This window comes from Archocentrus centrarchus, chromosome 16 (assembly GCF_007364275.1).
Source record: "Archocentrus centrarchus isolate MPI-CPG fArcCen1 chromosome 16, fArcCen1, whole genome shotgun sequence".
Classification (NCBI taxonomy): Eukaryota; Metazoa; Chordata; class Actinopteri; order Cichliformes; family Cichlidae; genus Archocentrus; species Archocentrus centrarchus.
Window position 1 is genome coordinate 15790897 of NC_044361.1, and position 15654 is coordinate 15806550.

At 38.6% G+C, this 15654-nt stretch overlaps 1 protein-coding gene across 7 annotated transcripts in view; it reads right to left on the reverse strand.

Moving 5' to 3' along the window:
• The window catches only part of cobl (cordon-bleu WH2 repeat protein), a 53274-nt gene that overhangs the window by 15262 nt on the left and 22358 nt on the right, over positions 1-15654 (reverse strand). For all 7 annotated transcript variants that reach the window (XM_030750319.1, XM_030750320.1, XM_030750324.1 and 4 more), the window contains 2 exons: positions 9837-10019; positions 1-534 (listed from right to left, as the gene is read on the reverse strand). The exon at positions 1-534 is cut by the window's left edge and continues 58 nt beyond it. In XM_030750319.1, the coding sequence (XP_030606179.1) occupies positions 1-534; positions 9837-10019 (717 nt within the window). The remainder of the gene's footprint in view (positions 535-9836; positions 10020-15654) is intronic.

Below are 15654 nucleotides of genomic sequence, written 5' to 3' on the forward strand. Positions count from 1 at the left end.
AGTTTCCGACATGGAGTTGTTCTCTGAAGTCACATCTTGATTTATTTTGCCAGCCGTGTTGCTGGCTGAATCTTCCACCATGCTTCTGGAGCTTTTCGCAGTGGGCTGGAGCTGAACAGACACTGTGCTACTGGTGAGGGAGCTGTAGTGGGATTCAGCCTGCTCTAAGTCAGCATCTGAGTCGTCAAGTCCGTGGCTTAGTTCAGAGCTAGAATCCTGCACGGCAAGGCTGTCGGTGGTGCTGCTGCTTGGGGTTGGGGAAGTGGAGGTTGGGATGGTATTGGACACAGGTGGAGGATCTACTGCTATTTTGTGTGAGGCTGTTTTCTCTGTTAGTTTTACCACAGTGGTAGCTGTGGTTGAATATGCCACCTTGGTGCGGGTGGCTGGCATAGGTTTTTCAGGAGCTTGATTATCAGGAGTGGGAGCTGCAGAGGCTGAAGTGTCATCAGAGCCTTGAGTGATGGAAGTTGGAGTAGGAGGAGGAGCTGGAGCCTTTCTTTTCCTCTGCTGGCTTTCTGAACCAAGGCTCATCTGATCAAATAAAAGTGAAAGAAAAGGAGGCAGTACAAAGTTAATTTATATGAGCACCTTGCGCATATGTGTGTGTGTTTGTGTGGTTTAACCATAAATTAACGTGTAAATTCAGTCTGCTGAGCCTCAAGTAGAGTTTTTTACTGACTAATTAAATCAAGTGGAGTTCTGGCAGACGTACAAGTTTTTAAATCCATCAGAGTGCCAACATTCCTTTTAAATTATCCTACAAGACATACAGGGCCTGGTACTGTACCACTACAGTTGATATGACGTGGTGGCATATTAACAAGTACAATATGTGTATTTTTATGGTATTCCTTAGTTATTCAAGGGGTAAATCAGCCATTATTCAAATGCAATGCTGTTGTGTTGCTGACTTATTTAACGCCAAACCAGTGATGACTTCCAAAGGAGATATGAAAGTTAAATCATGTGACATTCAGGTCAGTGATTCAACAGAAATATCAGTGGATGTTTCATGACAGCAATAATCTTTTGTGTTTTTCACTGTGATGGAAAATGAAGCTGGACCTAAAAACCGAATAAGAAATTTTAACTGGATCAAGAAGGACAAAGAAGGAAGGAGAGAAAATAAAATTAAAAACAGACAGATGGGACAAAGTAATGAATCAATGACAGACTATGTGGGAACTAATTTTTATTCAATAAGCAGATGAGAGCGTTCATATGCTTCTTTTCAAGTTCATCTCACTCTCTATTAACACCATTTTCAAAGAATCAATTTAAAAGTGCTCTGGGCAGGCACCAACAGTATAGATAACCTCATTTCCAATGGTGACTGCTGCTTACGCTTTCAGCTTTTCTTCATTCTGAAACACAACAGAGAACATGCCTAGAGCTGTATGTAGCATTGCATCATACAGCAGGACAAAAGAGAGATAAGGCCACCTTGCATTTCTGCAGGCACACTGGGTTCACACATGTGAACTCAATGAACTCACTACATGGCATTCTATGGAAATCCAAATGGCCCTCAACTGATTGGCTTTCTCTTCTTTGGTCTCCTACTTCTCTCCCTCTCTAGCATTCAAATATACATGAATGCAGGCATACCAGTGCAAGTGTACAATAGCTGAAGTTGCAATGGATGACTGACTTGCCCTAGAAGATGGATGTGTGGTTTTGTATGTGTGCATGCATGTCTGTGTGTGCTCGCTGCAGAATTAAACAGTGGAGTCAAGCCCTGCTACAAAGGGAAGAGAGCATTGGCCTCAATACACAAGCATATGCCCAACACTTTTCTCTGTGTGCATGTGCGTGCACACACACACGCACACACACACACACACACACACACACACACACACACACACACACACACACACACACACACACACACACACACACACACACACACGCACACACTAACATATGCACCAAAGTGCACACACATTAGAAGGAACAGTATATCTCATACCTCAGACTGAGCTGCTGTAGAGATTAGGGGGTTGTTAAGGGTTGCATGGTTAAGTGTGCATTACTCTCATGAGCTTATTGGCGCCATGACTGGGAACGCAGCATGTACTTAAGATTGTTAGAGACCGAAGCCCAGAACTCTGTAATATACTACACTCAAGGTCACACTATACATTAAGTTAATAAGAGTGCAAAGTCTGCTTATCTATAAACTATGCGTGTGCTGTTTAGTGATTCTACATTTTCAGAGTATTATATTTCCAGCATTTGCTTTTCAAATTTATCAATGTTTCAGCATCTTCAAGACAATATTTTTTTTTCATGCGTTAAGTACAATAAGGTCAGCAAAAACAATGTCAAATAAAATCGATAAAAGGTAGAGGAAGTGAGTGAAGGTACTCTACATCATCTACATCATACAGTACACAGTATAATAATTAAGTTGTGTAATGATAAAAATTAATATATGGAAATACTCAGAGACAGTAATATATTTCCAGTTCAATTGAAATTCATTAAATATATCTACATATTTTAATCAGGCTATACATTAAGGATTTTTTCATTACCACAGCAGCAGCAGCAGATATATTTTAGAGTATATATTAAATATCCCTAAAGGTTTAATAACAGGCAGCACCCTTAAACAACAACAACATAAATAACTCTAAGTTGCCGGTTTTCCATTTAATTTGGATGATTAAGGAAAGATGCAGGGAGGTTATCATCTGATTATCCAACTTAACTGTTTTATTAAGATTTTGTTTGTTCTAAAGTAAAATTACTAGCAAGACGAAAACAAAATGAAGAAAGAGAACAGCTGCTATTCTCTGCAATGTTTGTGTCTCATAAAGTGCATCTGGACTGGAGATTATTAATGAAGAAAAGCCCTACAATGAAAAATGATGCACTTTGTGTTATTTTGTATATCTGAACTCAGAAAGTTAGAAAATTAAAGAAATAAACTAGTCATATGTTTAATCAAAATAATTTCCTACCACCTTTTTTTGACTGCAAAAGTTTTTTGTTTTTTTTTAAATAAAAACCAGCACCTTTAAAGGGCATTCATCTTTACAAGAGAAAGTACAGGAGATACAAGGACAGTCTGGTGTGTCGATTAAAATTTCCACTGAAAGGTTTGAAAGGCAAAGGGCCCCAAGTTAGAGCAAGTTGATGAGATAGGGCCACCCATGGAGGTGTCAACCTGGTAGCGTGACCAGTCTTCAGTTGTTTCTGAAGGACTCTTGATGGGTGAAGGGCTTTGTGACAGGGCAACATAACAAGAGTAATGTGGAATGTGAAAAGGAGTATGTGTATGTATGAGAGGGGGCTGCTCTGTATTTGCGTGTGCCTACGCACACCAACATGCACGAGAGCATTCACAAATGTATGTGTATCTATGTGCACGTGAGAGATAATAAAGCAGCTGGACTGTCTGAAAATGTGAAGACACCAGTTAGTTGTACTCTTGTGTGCTTGAAAACCTGTAGCTGTACATGTAAAATAAAAAGGGTTTTAGTGATGGGGAGTAGATATATGGTTGACCCAGTTCCATTGTCACCCATCCCCCCCCCCCCCCCCCCCTTGCACTGAAATGTTTTCTTGACCCTTTACCTACATTTATGATGCAAATATGCATGGTGCTTCTGGGTGAGCGGTCGGAGCAATTAGAGCAGAGTACAACTAAAACCATGAGGAGTAATTTGCAAATGCTTTGTTTTTTGCAATGTTGCAATATAATTAGCTTTCAATCAAGATTGATTTCAGGTATCCTAATTATAGTTAATGCAAGAGAGACTAGTAACAATAGTAACAAATCTGATGGTTACTGTCTTCTTTAGCCCAGTTAAAGTGGACTCTTGACTCTTCATTTCCTCATTCACAATTACTATCAAAGTACACATTATTTGCAGAGGTTTAATTTTTAGAAACTAGGTTAAATATCAGCTGATTACCCGATAACTATCTTTCACATGAGCTCTTTAAAGAAATCTCCATCATCAGTGCAAGGACTGAGATAATATGATAGAATTTCACATTAAATATTTACACACTTTGAAATATAGTGATTAAATGCTGGCAGTCAAAATTTTTAATTTAACATACAGTAGAAGTCTTTTCAGCTGTCACATGGCATAATTCTAGCATAAATGAATCACAGGTGCAGAAGTAAAAAGACTGTATTTTCATATTTAGCTGCTGTCACCTGTAGTATTTCCTTGTCAAGTTCCAGCTGAGCAAATAGATTTAAAACCCTAATGTAATAAACTGTAAAAGTCTAGCTTTATGATCCATTAAAACTGGGATGCATTCATTTTCATTTGTGGCTGTACTGGATAAAAATGTATGCTCAGATACCATGGTGAATTATGGTGGAAGCTCCATTAATAATGGCTATCTTTTCACTCCTATTACACACTAGCTCACGCATTAACTCAGGTTGGGCATACTAAAAGCTGACTGTGCTAACTCTGTTCAGTTCTGATCCGTTTTGTGACCAAAGGTTTCCCAACTTAGGGTTAATCAACTCAAGAGTTCAGGGTTAGGCTTAGAGTTTGTTAAGCTTGCTTCCTGGAACAGACCTTTGGTTTCATACATAAGATGTTTTGACAGCAAAGTGCAAACAGATCTCGTCCTACAGAGGCCACATAGCGTGGGGCATTTGTCCCCATAATCCTGGCCCCTACTAACACAGCCTTCAGGGTCAGTGCGTTTGAAAAGAATACCTACAGTGCCATCTTACAGTACATCATATCACCTGAGAGTGCACTGCACATTGATGATTTTGCAAAAACAGAATAAGTTTTCTATTACATGCTTTGGACAGCTATGTCCAGACTCTTCTGAAGAAGTCTGTAAAATGTACACTGTCCTGCTTGAGCCAGACACCCGCTGCTTTTGGCTTTAGCACAAATCAACAAAATCGACAGCTCCAAATGAAAGATACATGAGAGATGTTCAGTATACTGGAGGATTTGTTTGCTTTGGCACTGGTACTGTTTTTTGTTTCTGTGCGCAACCGTTTCAGATTTTTTTGTTTGTTTCTTGACGCAGTCGAGCCATGTGACACATGGGTAAACATCTTTTTCTATATCTTTCCAAATAAACACATTTTCCCCCAACTTTTGTCTTCCTTTGTTTTGCTCTCTTGTTCTAGAGAGTCTCTCAAGAGAGAAAGGAAAAGGAAGAAAAAAAAAACATACATGACCTCCACATATATCCAGTAGCAAACAAGAAACTGCTGGGTATACAGATGCATACAAGGCTGCCAATAACCAAATCTATGGGCACCGCAGGGACATTAACACAGCATTGGTCGGCTGAGTACGACAGGCAGAAATGTGAATTAAATGTGCTTTGTCATTTGGTGACAGGAATCCAAAAATAATGTCACAAATAAATATATAAACGGGAAAAGAACTTAAAGATAAACTAGCCGTACGCAATATATTTGAAAACATTTGAACCTACAGACAGCCTGCTTATACTGCCAATCCTTCACCTTTGCTCTTTTAATGTTTCTGTCCTCTGAATTTTCGTGTCCTCCTCCTGCAAGGTGAGGGTGGTGCTAAGGACATGCCAAATAGATTTCATGCTGCACTGCACTTTGGAAATATGACCCCGCAGCTAATACATTGTTAATGCTGTACAACTCAAACACAAACATCTAGTACTCTTAAGACTGATAAGACTGATGTTCCCTTATTCTGACTTTGTGTCTGTGAAAGTCTCACAGTCTCTCACTTCTCTTTATCACCTCTCTTATTCTCTGCTTCAGTTGTTCTAACTCCTCATGTACACACAACAAGGCACAAGAGGGAAAAAAAAAATAAGGCTACAAGTGTAAGTGTTTATTCAAGAAGTATCTCCTTTTAAAGGGTAGTGAAGCAGAGAGCTCAGAATTTCTCTCAATTTCTTTATCGCACGAGGCAAAGCAGTCACGGCTTCCTTCCCAAACCACAAAAACAGATTGCCTATCACTGCTGAGAAACAAAAAAAAGAAAAAAAGAAAATACGAGGTTGTGTTTCTCTGAACTCGATGTTCCAAAACATAATTCAATTAAGTCTGGCTCTCATAAAGTCATAGACAGATTGTTGATTGTTGAGCTGGAAAAAATAAATAAAATAAAGCTGTAAAGTTATCTTCATGCTGGAGTCGTCAACTGATCAGAGAGCATCTAATTCTGCCAGCAAATCATTTTTATTATTGTACAATACAATATACTATAGCAAAAGATTAAAAATATTAATTAAATATTAAAAAAGATGTTCTCATTGCAACTGGGCTCTATTAGCTCTGTATTCTAGCTCCCAGTCATCAACTTAATATAAACATAAACATAATTATTATAGGCAGCACAGTGACATGGTGTTGCCTCACAGCTAGAAGGTCTGGGTTCAAATCCACCTTGGCCCGGGCCTTTCTGTGTGGAGTTTGCATGTTCTCCCCGTGTCTGCGTGGGTTTTCTACGGTCTACTTCAGTTTCTTCCCGCAGTCCAAAGACATGCAGTTAGTGGGGTTAGGTTAACTGGTGATTCTAAATTGCCCAAAGGTGTGAATGGTTGATTGTCTCTATGTGTTAGCCCTGTGACAGGCTGGCAACCTGTACAGGGTGTACCCTGCCTCTTGCCCTATGACAGCTGGGATAGGCTCCGGCCCCCCCTGCGAACCTGAACAGGATAAGCGGAAGAGAATGGATGGATGCATAATTATAATATAATTGTTATTAAAATGCTTACAGAAACTTTAACCTCTACTTTTTAATCAGAAAATGTCAACATCAAACAACATACATTTATACCCAGCTTCCTCTGGCAAAAATAACCAACATCTCTCTATCAGTAGCTTCCTAACAGTTTTAAAGAAACTTTGTCTCATGAATCCTGAATCGGGACTTTATTATGTGGCTCAGGTAGTTTATATAAGTAATAAAAACTAATTTGGATAAATAACTCATCCTGATTACATACAGGTCAGTTCTAACTGCAAGATTCATCAATCACTGGGAATAGACACAAAGGGTGTAAATTACTGCTGGCTTTTCTCTCTGACCTTTCATTTGAAGAATACTTTATTTCCACGGTCAACAACAAAGAGGGTCTGACCCTCCTAATTTTGTCATTGATGTTAATCGAACTATGTTCCTTGTATGATTTAAATGGCCAAACTTAGTGATCTCCGCCTCTCCGATGTCTATTTAAAGCCATTTAGTTTCATTATAACAATCTCATCATTCTTATAGCTTATACTGCAATGCCAGTGTCAATTACTGTGTCTTGTAAGTCATAATTAGTTGACTACCTAAGCCTGTTTGGCGCAGAGGGAAGTCTATAATGAGGACAGTCATCACAGAGCGCTATCCTGAGATGACCTGTTTCATGTAAAAAAAATCTGCCTCTGACTCTCAAAACTGAAAGAATGCACGAAACGCCAACTCTGTTAAAATATGGAGAAAGTCAGAAGCTTTTCAGCCATCTCAGAAAGAAACCTGAGTCCAGCTTTGATAGTAACTGCGATGAAAAAGAAAAAAACTCTTTTCCATCGGTTAGTTATTTAATGGTTCTGTAACAAAGACCTCTTGAATGTTTGTTACAAAGCAAATGAACAAAAACTCCTAGCTTCTTAAAAAGACACTCATGTGCTTCTGAACTCTGTATATTACTAATTACACATACCCGTACTGTTTTCTAATTTGATGTCAAAAGGCTGCTGTTGGTTAGGTTGAGAAATAGGCACACATTAAGCTAGATTAAAAGACACTTTGCTGTTTTGTGGCTTCGCTTTACATAAAGACACAAGCTTTAAATGAAAATGCACAAGCATCTTGTTTTTTAGACAATTTGCATTATAAGCACATGACTAGGAATAAATGATGAACATAAAAATAAATGATAAAAAGTTTAACACCTGTTATTATGTAGCTGGTCTGTCTCCTCAAACACTTTTAAGCTTACATGTTCTCATACTGTAAAACGACACAGGCTGTGGTAGATTCATAGACAAACGGCATGCTGACAAAGTGAGAAGATATTTTCATCTCATGTCTGAGTCAGCAAAATCTAACAACTATATATATATATATATATATAAATTTTTTTTTTTTGCCACATTCTACAACTGTTTATTTCTGCATTATGCAAAACTATTTGGGCCATTTGCTTGACAAATAAAATTTATAGCATGACATCTGTTTTCACTGGAGCTTGAAATTTTAGAAGATGACGAGCTCCTCTACACTCAGGAAAGCGTGCCAGTTTTTTTTTTCCCCCAGTTTAGCACCACACTGCCTCCAGCAACTATAATGCTAAATTTAATGTAAATGAGAGAGTACAACTTTTAAATGTGACGTAATAGATTCAGGAATGAAGATGCCAGTGTCCTGATATGCCCTCAGCAACCGTCCTGAGAAGTCCTCACTGTTTCTTCCCTCTTCAGTGTCATGAAAACAAAATCTCTTTTTAGTCAAGTTCACAAAACACGAACACACTAATGCCTGACACCTCACACTTCTGTTGTGTCCTCATGTTGGCTAATCCCATCCACCCTTTTTAATTAAACAGTTGTCAGTCATTTAAAAGTAGCATCATTCATTTATCAATCACCGTCTATCTCTGTTCATAAATGAAAATCAACATATAGGTTCCACTTTTGACTTTTTCCTCTGTAAGATACGCACAGCTGAACTGTTGATAAGACAATCTAAACACATGAAAAACACTTAAAAACAAAGAAACACGATGGGTGACCTGCAGCACAGTATGACTTTGCATTAATATACATGTGGCAGGCTAACAGTTCAGAGAAGGCATAAGAGCGGAATGGAGAAATCTATTATTAGACTAGCCATCAAGTCCTCAAATAACCTTCCCAACTCCTGCTCTGTTCTAGCTGCTCTTGTGGGTCCCGGTGGTGTCTGGTTATTTGAGCCCTGGTATCTGTCATAACTCTTAATCTGACAGGTGGGCAGATAAATCACCATCTGTCTGCGCAGCAGCTATAAGGAGCCTGTGACTCAGAGTCACAAAGGACTGCAAAACACAGGAATATAAAATATCTATATTTACATTTCAATCACTCTAATAAAGAAAACAAAAATTTAGAATGTGAGTTGACAGTGAAGGTGTATTAATGCCTCGGTAGCTAAATAACAGTAGTTCTGCCATTATAGACCAAAGGACACAGATAGCTTGGATGTGGACTGTGGCCTGACTCCTTTTTTAAACAAAAATTTTATTTTTGCCTAAATCATCATATTTTCTATATTTGGTTCAGTTTGTCTTTTCTGGCCGTTATTTCAAGAGGGTGATGATATTATGCTTAGATGCTCAATAACATTCATCAAGAACACCGGCTCCTTAAAATAAACAAAACCTATTATCAGAGGGAGGGCAGAAGGATGTTGGTTGCTAAACAACATTTACTAACGTGCCTCCATAACACTATAATGAGACTGCAGGGAGTTGGTGCTTAGTGTAGACAATGCAGGCCACTCTGACTTTGAGGTCAAAACACTCAAAGGAAATTCTGCATCAGACACATTGCAGCTGTCACATGTACTCCATCAGGTCAATGCTGCAAGCTGAGCGATAGCTCACAGGGTACAGACCTTTCATAAGATGCACAAAATTAGCTGTGTCATCCATATAGTGCCATTCATACATTGTGTTATTAATTTAAGTTTATATGCACTATGTCTTTATACAATAATTAATTTAATTTGTGTGTGCTTCAACAAATATTTTGTGTTACCCAGTATGAGTTACTACTTTAACACACAGGACGTGCATTAAATTTCCATGAAATAAACAACTGTTTCATAGCAACACACATAAATTCAGCACAGGCTCAATTATTTCCTTACCTGACAGCTTTCAACAGTGGTGTGCTCCATTCTGGGTGCAGGGGCAGGAGGTGGTGGTGGGGCCTTCCTCTTCTTGGTCTCAGCCTTGGGAGACAACCTCGGGATACTGCTGACTGACTGAGACTGGCCCAAGGTGCCGGGTCGATTTGGTGCACTGGGGAACCCAGATACTGTGGACACATCCTGTGGGTAACATGAAGTATACAAGGAGGTGTAAGGATACATGTGAACAAAATGTGCAAATGTAAGGGTTTGAGGCACATTTTTGGAATTAGTATAAAGTAAGGAACAAATATAATCACTGGCTTGTAAGCATAAAAATGACTGATGGCTAAACTGCCATCACATTTTCAAGGACTGCTCAGAGCCGACATTATCACCCAACATGTTAAGTTGATGAAACCCGAATGCTTCTTGGTTTGTGACATTTATCCAAATTTAACTGCTGACAGTGTTGATTTCAAAGGTTACGTTTAGTGTAAAAGCTGGCAGGTGTATTGTTAACATCCATATCTAGATAAACACAAACAAAATGAGCAAAAACACGTACGCATGCACAGACTACAAATGCAACGGAAAGGAACATTTCTGAAGATACAGTCTATTCTTCAGTCATGACAATTATTGCAACATTTATTTGATCAAACTGAGAGTGCCACCGCATTTTCAAAGGGTGGCTGCTCCTGACCAAAGCTCTGAAACAAAAATTGGTTTCGATTTCTGATCAAAGAGAACCTAAAGTGCTCCTGAAAACATCAACCTTCCCGTGGCTCAGCTTGGTACAGACCTTTGGCACAACGGGAGCACCAAAACCACGGCTTACAGCCCCGTGATCGAAGAAAAGAAAAGCGTTTTAAAGCACATTAATTGATGAGTTCAGACAATGCCTGGATACAACATAAAAGCAGAGCAAAAAGGAGCATAAAGTTCAGGTCATTAGGATTAATTGGGCCTTAGGTTATAACATCTCACAGCAGGGAGGGATGGGAAAATAACAAGACTTTAGAAGAAAGAAATCTTTGAGTAGAGGAGTATAGAATGCCTGCATTATCTTAACATTCAGAAAATTGTTTTTACTGTTTTTTTTTTGTTTTTGTTTTTGTTTTTTTGTAGATTCTGACAGACTGCAAAATAATATATTTTGGGTTAACCTGCTGCCTTCCACTGAAGTTCAAGAGGCAAAGACTTGGAGAAGAGTTGGAATCCTCTGGCACTAACATACCATTTACCATTTACATCTATGACATCCCAAAGCATTAGAAATAATACAAAGAAACATATCTAAACAACATCCTCCTAATATATAATATTTATTATTGTGGAATATCATGTGTCAAAGCTGCTAGCTTCCTCTTTCTTTATAACCAGGGCAACACTTGTGTTGTATGTCTATGATGACCGTGAAAACAAACAGAAGGCTTAATTGGGCATATTAACACAGAACTACTTGAAATTAAAGCTGAAAAAAATTGACCTAAAATATTTACTACAAGCCTATTCTGTCATTTTTAACAGGTCGCTTTGTTGTGCGACTTACACATCTATACTCTGACAGGAGTAAGATCAGGGAAAGGGAGAGGCACGGCAGATGGCAGAGAGAGGCTGACAGAACAAAAAAGAAATGCTGGAAGAGAGGACTGATGTGATTCCCATTTGGAATCTTCAAAACAAAAATGTTTTCACCTCAGCAAAAATATACCGTTCAAAGCGGAAAATTCACATGAACTCTCCCTGACTTTTTCACCTGCTGTCTTCTACTTTCTCACCCTGGTAAACAACCTGAAATCTGTGGAAAAAGCGAAAGAAGTGAAAATAGAACAAAAAGTACTCCAGCTCTTGAGGGGGAAACCGAGTTCACAGCACATTTATAATTACAAAGTGTGTAACATAAAGTCAACCTTTTGAACCTCTGTATAAGTAGGATCGTGCCTCACATACTGAATTTCCTGGGAATTCCTTTCATGTTTTTATGGACAGGCAGTGAACTTACTGACATGTTGTAAATTTTCTATATATATATATATATATATATATATATATATATATATATATATATATATATATATATATATATATATGAAAAACAATGAAGTGAAACAATAAAGATCAGAATTTTGCAGGGGAAACAAAACAACACAAGACAAACCAGCAGAGTTTCACTCTCTTCTCTGGCTGAATTTTTTTTAACTCACTTTCCCTCATGGCCACAACTAGGATCACTGATGGGTGTGTACAGATGGCTGTGCTCACATGTGTGCACTTTTGTACCTGTGACCAACCTAACAGTGAGCCCTCAATTTAGAAACCTTTTTTTTTTGGACTACTTTCTCTGAACAACTGCATCTAATTTAGAACCAGGGAGATACTGAGGATTGGCAGAATTTTGAGGCTAAAATGTCAAAAACTAGTCAGTAGAATCACGTCTTTATGTAAGGTACTGTAGAGTGTGATGACTTTCAAGCAGTGTGGTGGGGTTAAGGCAACTTCAAATCAAAGCATTTTCAGAGAAGATGGCAGATAGACGTTTCCACAGATAGTAGCTCTGATGTCAAGAATGTTATCTCTAAACAAAAGGGAGTCGAGGGGGGTGTAGCAGAAAAAAGCAGAATTTAAATCAGTAAAAAGTACCCTGGGATTATGTCGCTTTTTTGTGATAAGATGAAAGAAGTGCAGGCTCTGACACTTTTGACAGCGAGCTGCTTTTCACTCTGTGGATTTTTCAGAAATTGAAATGAGATCTGCAATTTATCATGGCTCTGTTTCCAGCTGTCTGCGTGCCTTCTTTCTAGCTTAAATATCCTTTAATTTTCCTTATATCAGTATTACTAAGCAAAGGTGGGGGCAGAAGTTAAATCCTGTCAACAAGTTTTTAAAAAAACAATCTTATTCTTATGTATAAATGGAATTACGGTAGTGCCACACACTAAAAAGCTAAGAACAGATAAATACTGGATACATTTTTAAATCTTTAGTAGCCCCTTAACTGGCAAGGGCCCGGTGACGGGCCGTTTGTAGTCCCTTTTATATGGCAGGCTAGACCCTCCCATTTTTATTGACACGTCATTCGGCCAATCATGTAACTGGCTGCACCAAATCACCTGACAAAGCTACGTGACGCCCTCTGAGTATTATTGGCTCTGGGAAACCCATTTCTTAACATGATTGGCCGAATGAGGTGTCAGTCAAAATGGGCGGGTCTAGCCTGCCATATAAATGCACTTCATTCGGCCCGCGGACCAGACGCAGCCGATTAATAGGCTATGAAATGGGTTGTTCAGAGCCAATAATAACCAGAGGGTGTTATGTAGTTGTTTCAGGTGATTTTATTTGCTGCCAGTTAAGGGGTTAAAAAGAAATTACATTTTTAAGTAAATTTGCTTCAGAATTAGCTTTCCCGAGACATAATACTCTTTGATCATGCTAGTGTTTTAAGATCACACACACTTACACTGACACACAGAGTAGTTTAGCCCCTAATGAACAATTAGAGATAAGAGGTTGGGCTTTTAGTGCTAATGTGGCCAAGGTAGGGTAATGTGATGCCTTCAGGCTGATAACACTCTGTGGGTGTGTGTTGTCTGGTGTGTGCAAATGCAAGCATGTGGTCTGATAACTGTCCAGGCTGAGAAACAATCGGGGGGGGGGGGGGGGGGGGGGGGGATCAGCTGCATTAAAGTCCAGTGGAAAGAGTGATAAGAAGAAGCAATATGAATCAGTCCAACAATGCTGTCTTTGATACATTTCAGTGTTTTAAATCTAATGTAAAATTTCAAACCAAACTAAATGCCTTGGGCCATGTTTGTAACAGTTTTGGTGTTTAATTCATACTCTGTTGCCTTTTTTCCTGTTCGCTCAAATTTTAAAGAAATATTTAAAGGAGGATATATAAACATTTGATGAGACAATAACAAAGAGGATAGAGAGGAAAAGGAAGAAGAAGATAATGTTAACAATGCTCAGTGTTAGGCAGAAAACAAAGTGGTAGAAGGGTGGAGTCCAGGATAAGCTTTGAGCTTAGTGGAGCAGCACAGTGAGCCAGAGGGAGCCAGGCAAGAGTTTTTTTCCAAGCTAATGTAATCAAATGCCACTGATTTAGTTATGGCTGTAACAGCTTCAGTGCTGCTAAATGCAGCATCTAAAGCATGCAGCATCTGGATATACTGGAGTGCAATCCTGGAGTAAAATCTTCTACATTATGTTGCTGGTACTCATCTTAACCAGTAACTCAACTTTACAAATAATTTATTCAGATTCTAAAATTAGTGAACCCATTTTTATTGATTTTTTTTAATTTATTTATTTATTTTATGGATTCCAGTGTAATTTGAATCTACTTACTCAAATATCGTGGAGCAGAGACCATCCCCTCACTAAACTGACTCTAACAGCAGTATACAAACTACTGTATAACACTCAGTGTATATGTATTTAATGAATTAGTGATCATATGCAGAAGAAAATGGATGGATGGATGTGTAAAAGAAAAGCTAACAGGGGTAAGAACTCTTACTCAGCTAAAGATAAAGACCTGTGATGAACAGAGACCTGAGAGTCTGCAGACTAACCTTATAGAGACAGTTGGTGCCCTCTGGAGGACATCGGCACACATGACAGCAATTAAACAATTCCTTCTGTCTGTACCATAGTTGTGCTTGGTCTTGTTGTTTGTAATTTCTCTATGCTCTTCTTCTCTGTCTTTTTTACTGCTACTTCCCTTCACCCTAGCTGCTTGTAAAATCGATCTCCCCGAGTCTTGTTCTGCTGGAGATTGCTTGCTCATAAATGAAGAAGGTGGGCTACACTCCCTCTCTCTCTAGTAGGCCGTGTCGAAAGCATCCATATGAATGTCTTACCAAGATTGCTTTATTTATTTCATATGCTGCCAGTGGAGATTCCCAAATCTACCTTTGATAACTTAGACAAAATGATGTCTGCATTCATCTGGCAAAAAAAAGCACCCTAGAATTAGACTAAAAACCTTGCAGTTATCTAAATCCAATGCGGGCCTTAAATTCCCAAATTTAAAATATTATTACTGGGCCGCACAACTTAAACCCCTATTAGTATGGATACAGAACAGTACAGACACGCGATGGCTTGAAGTAGAGGAAAGTATGTGCTCAGAGCCTCTGCAAATATTACCCTTCTCAGATGTCCCTGCAAAAGAAATGTCAATCTAGACAAAAAACACTCTAAAAATTTGGAACAAAATACAGTTGGTTTTTAAGTTATCAAAACAGATTTCACTTTTAACAAATATAGGATTTATGAAGACTTTTATACCAAATAAATTAGACACTGGGTTCAGAAACTGGTCCAACTATGGACTATCTCATATTCATCAATTAATTGAAGAGGGAAATTTTTAAAACCTTTGAGCAGGTGAAGAGTGAATTTGACCTCCCTAAGACAAACTTCTATAGATATTTACAACTTAGAACCTTTGTGACAATGCACAAAAATTGGACTAAATTCCATGGGCCTGCACCTATAGAAAGTTATTTAATGGACATACAAAGGGGAAAGGGAAACCATAAAGTAATTAGTAAACTCTATGATGTATTCCTGTCTATGAACATGCATGACTCCATAAACAGAAAGCAGAAATGGGAGACTGAAATGAAGGAGACAATAGCAGAGGACACATGGGAGGAAATCTGTACGGGAACACATTTGGCCACAAACTCTAATACATGGAGAGAATTCAAATGGAAAGTAATACTCAGATTCTTCAGAACACCAGCAATAACTGGTAAAATGGATCTAACACAACCCAGCTCATGCTGGAGAAATTGTGGGACAGAGTGCTAACCATACT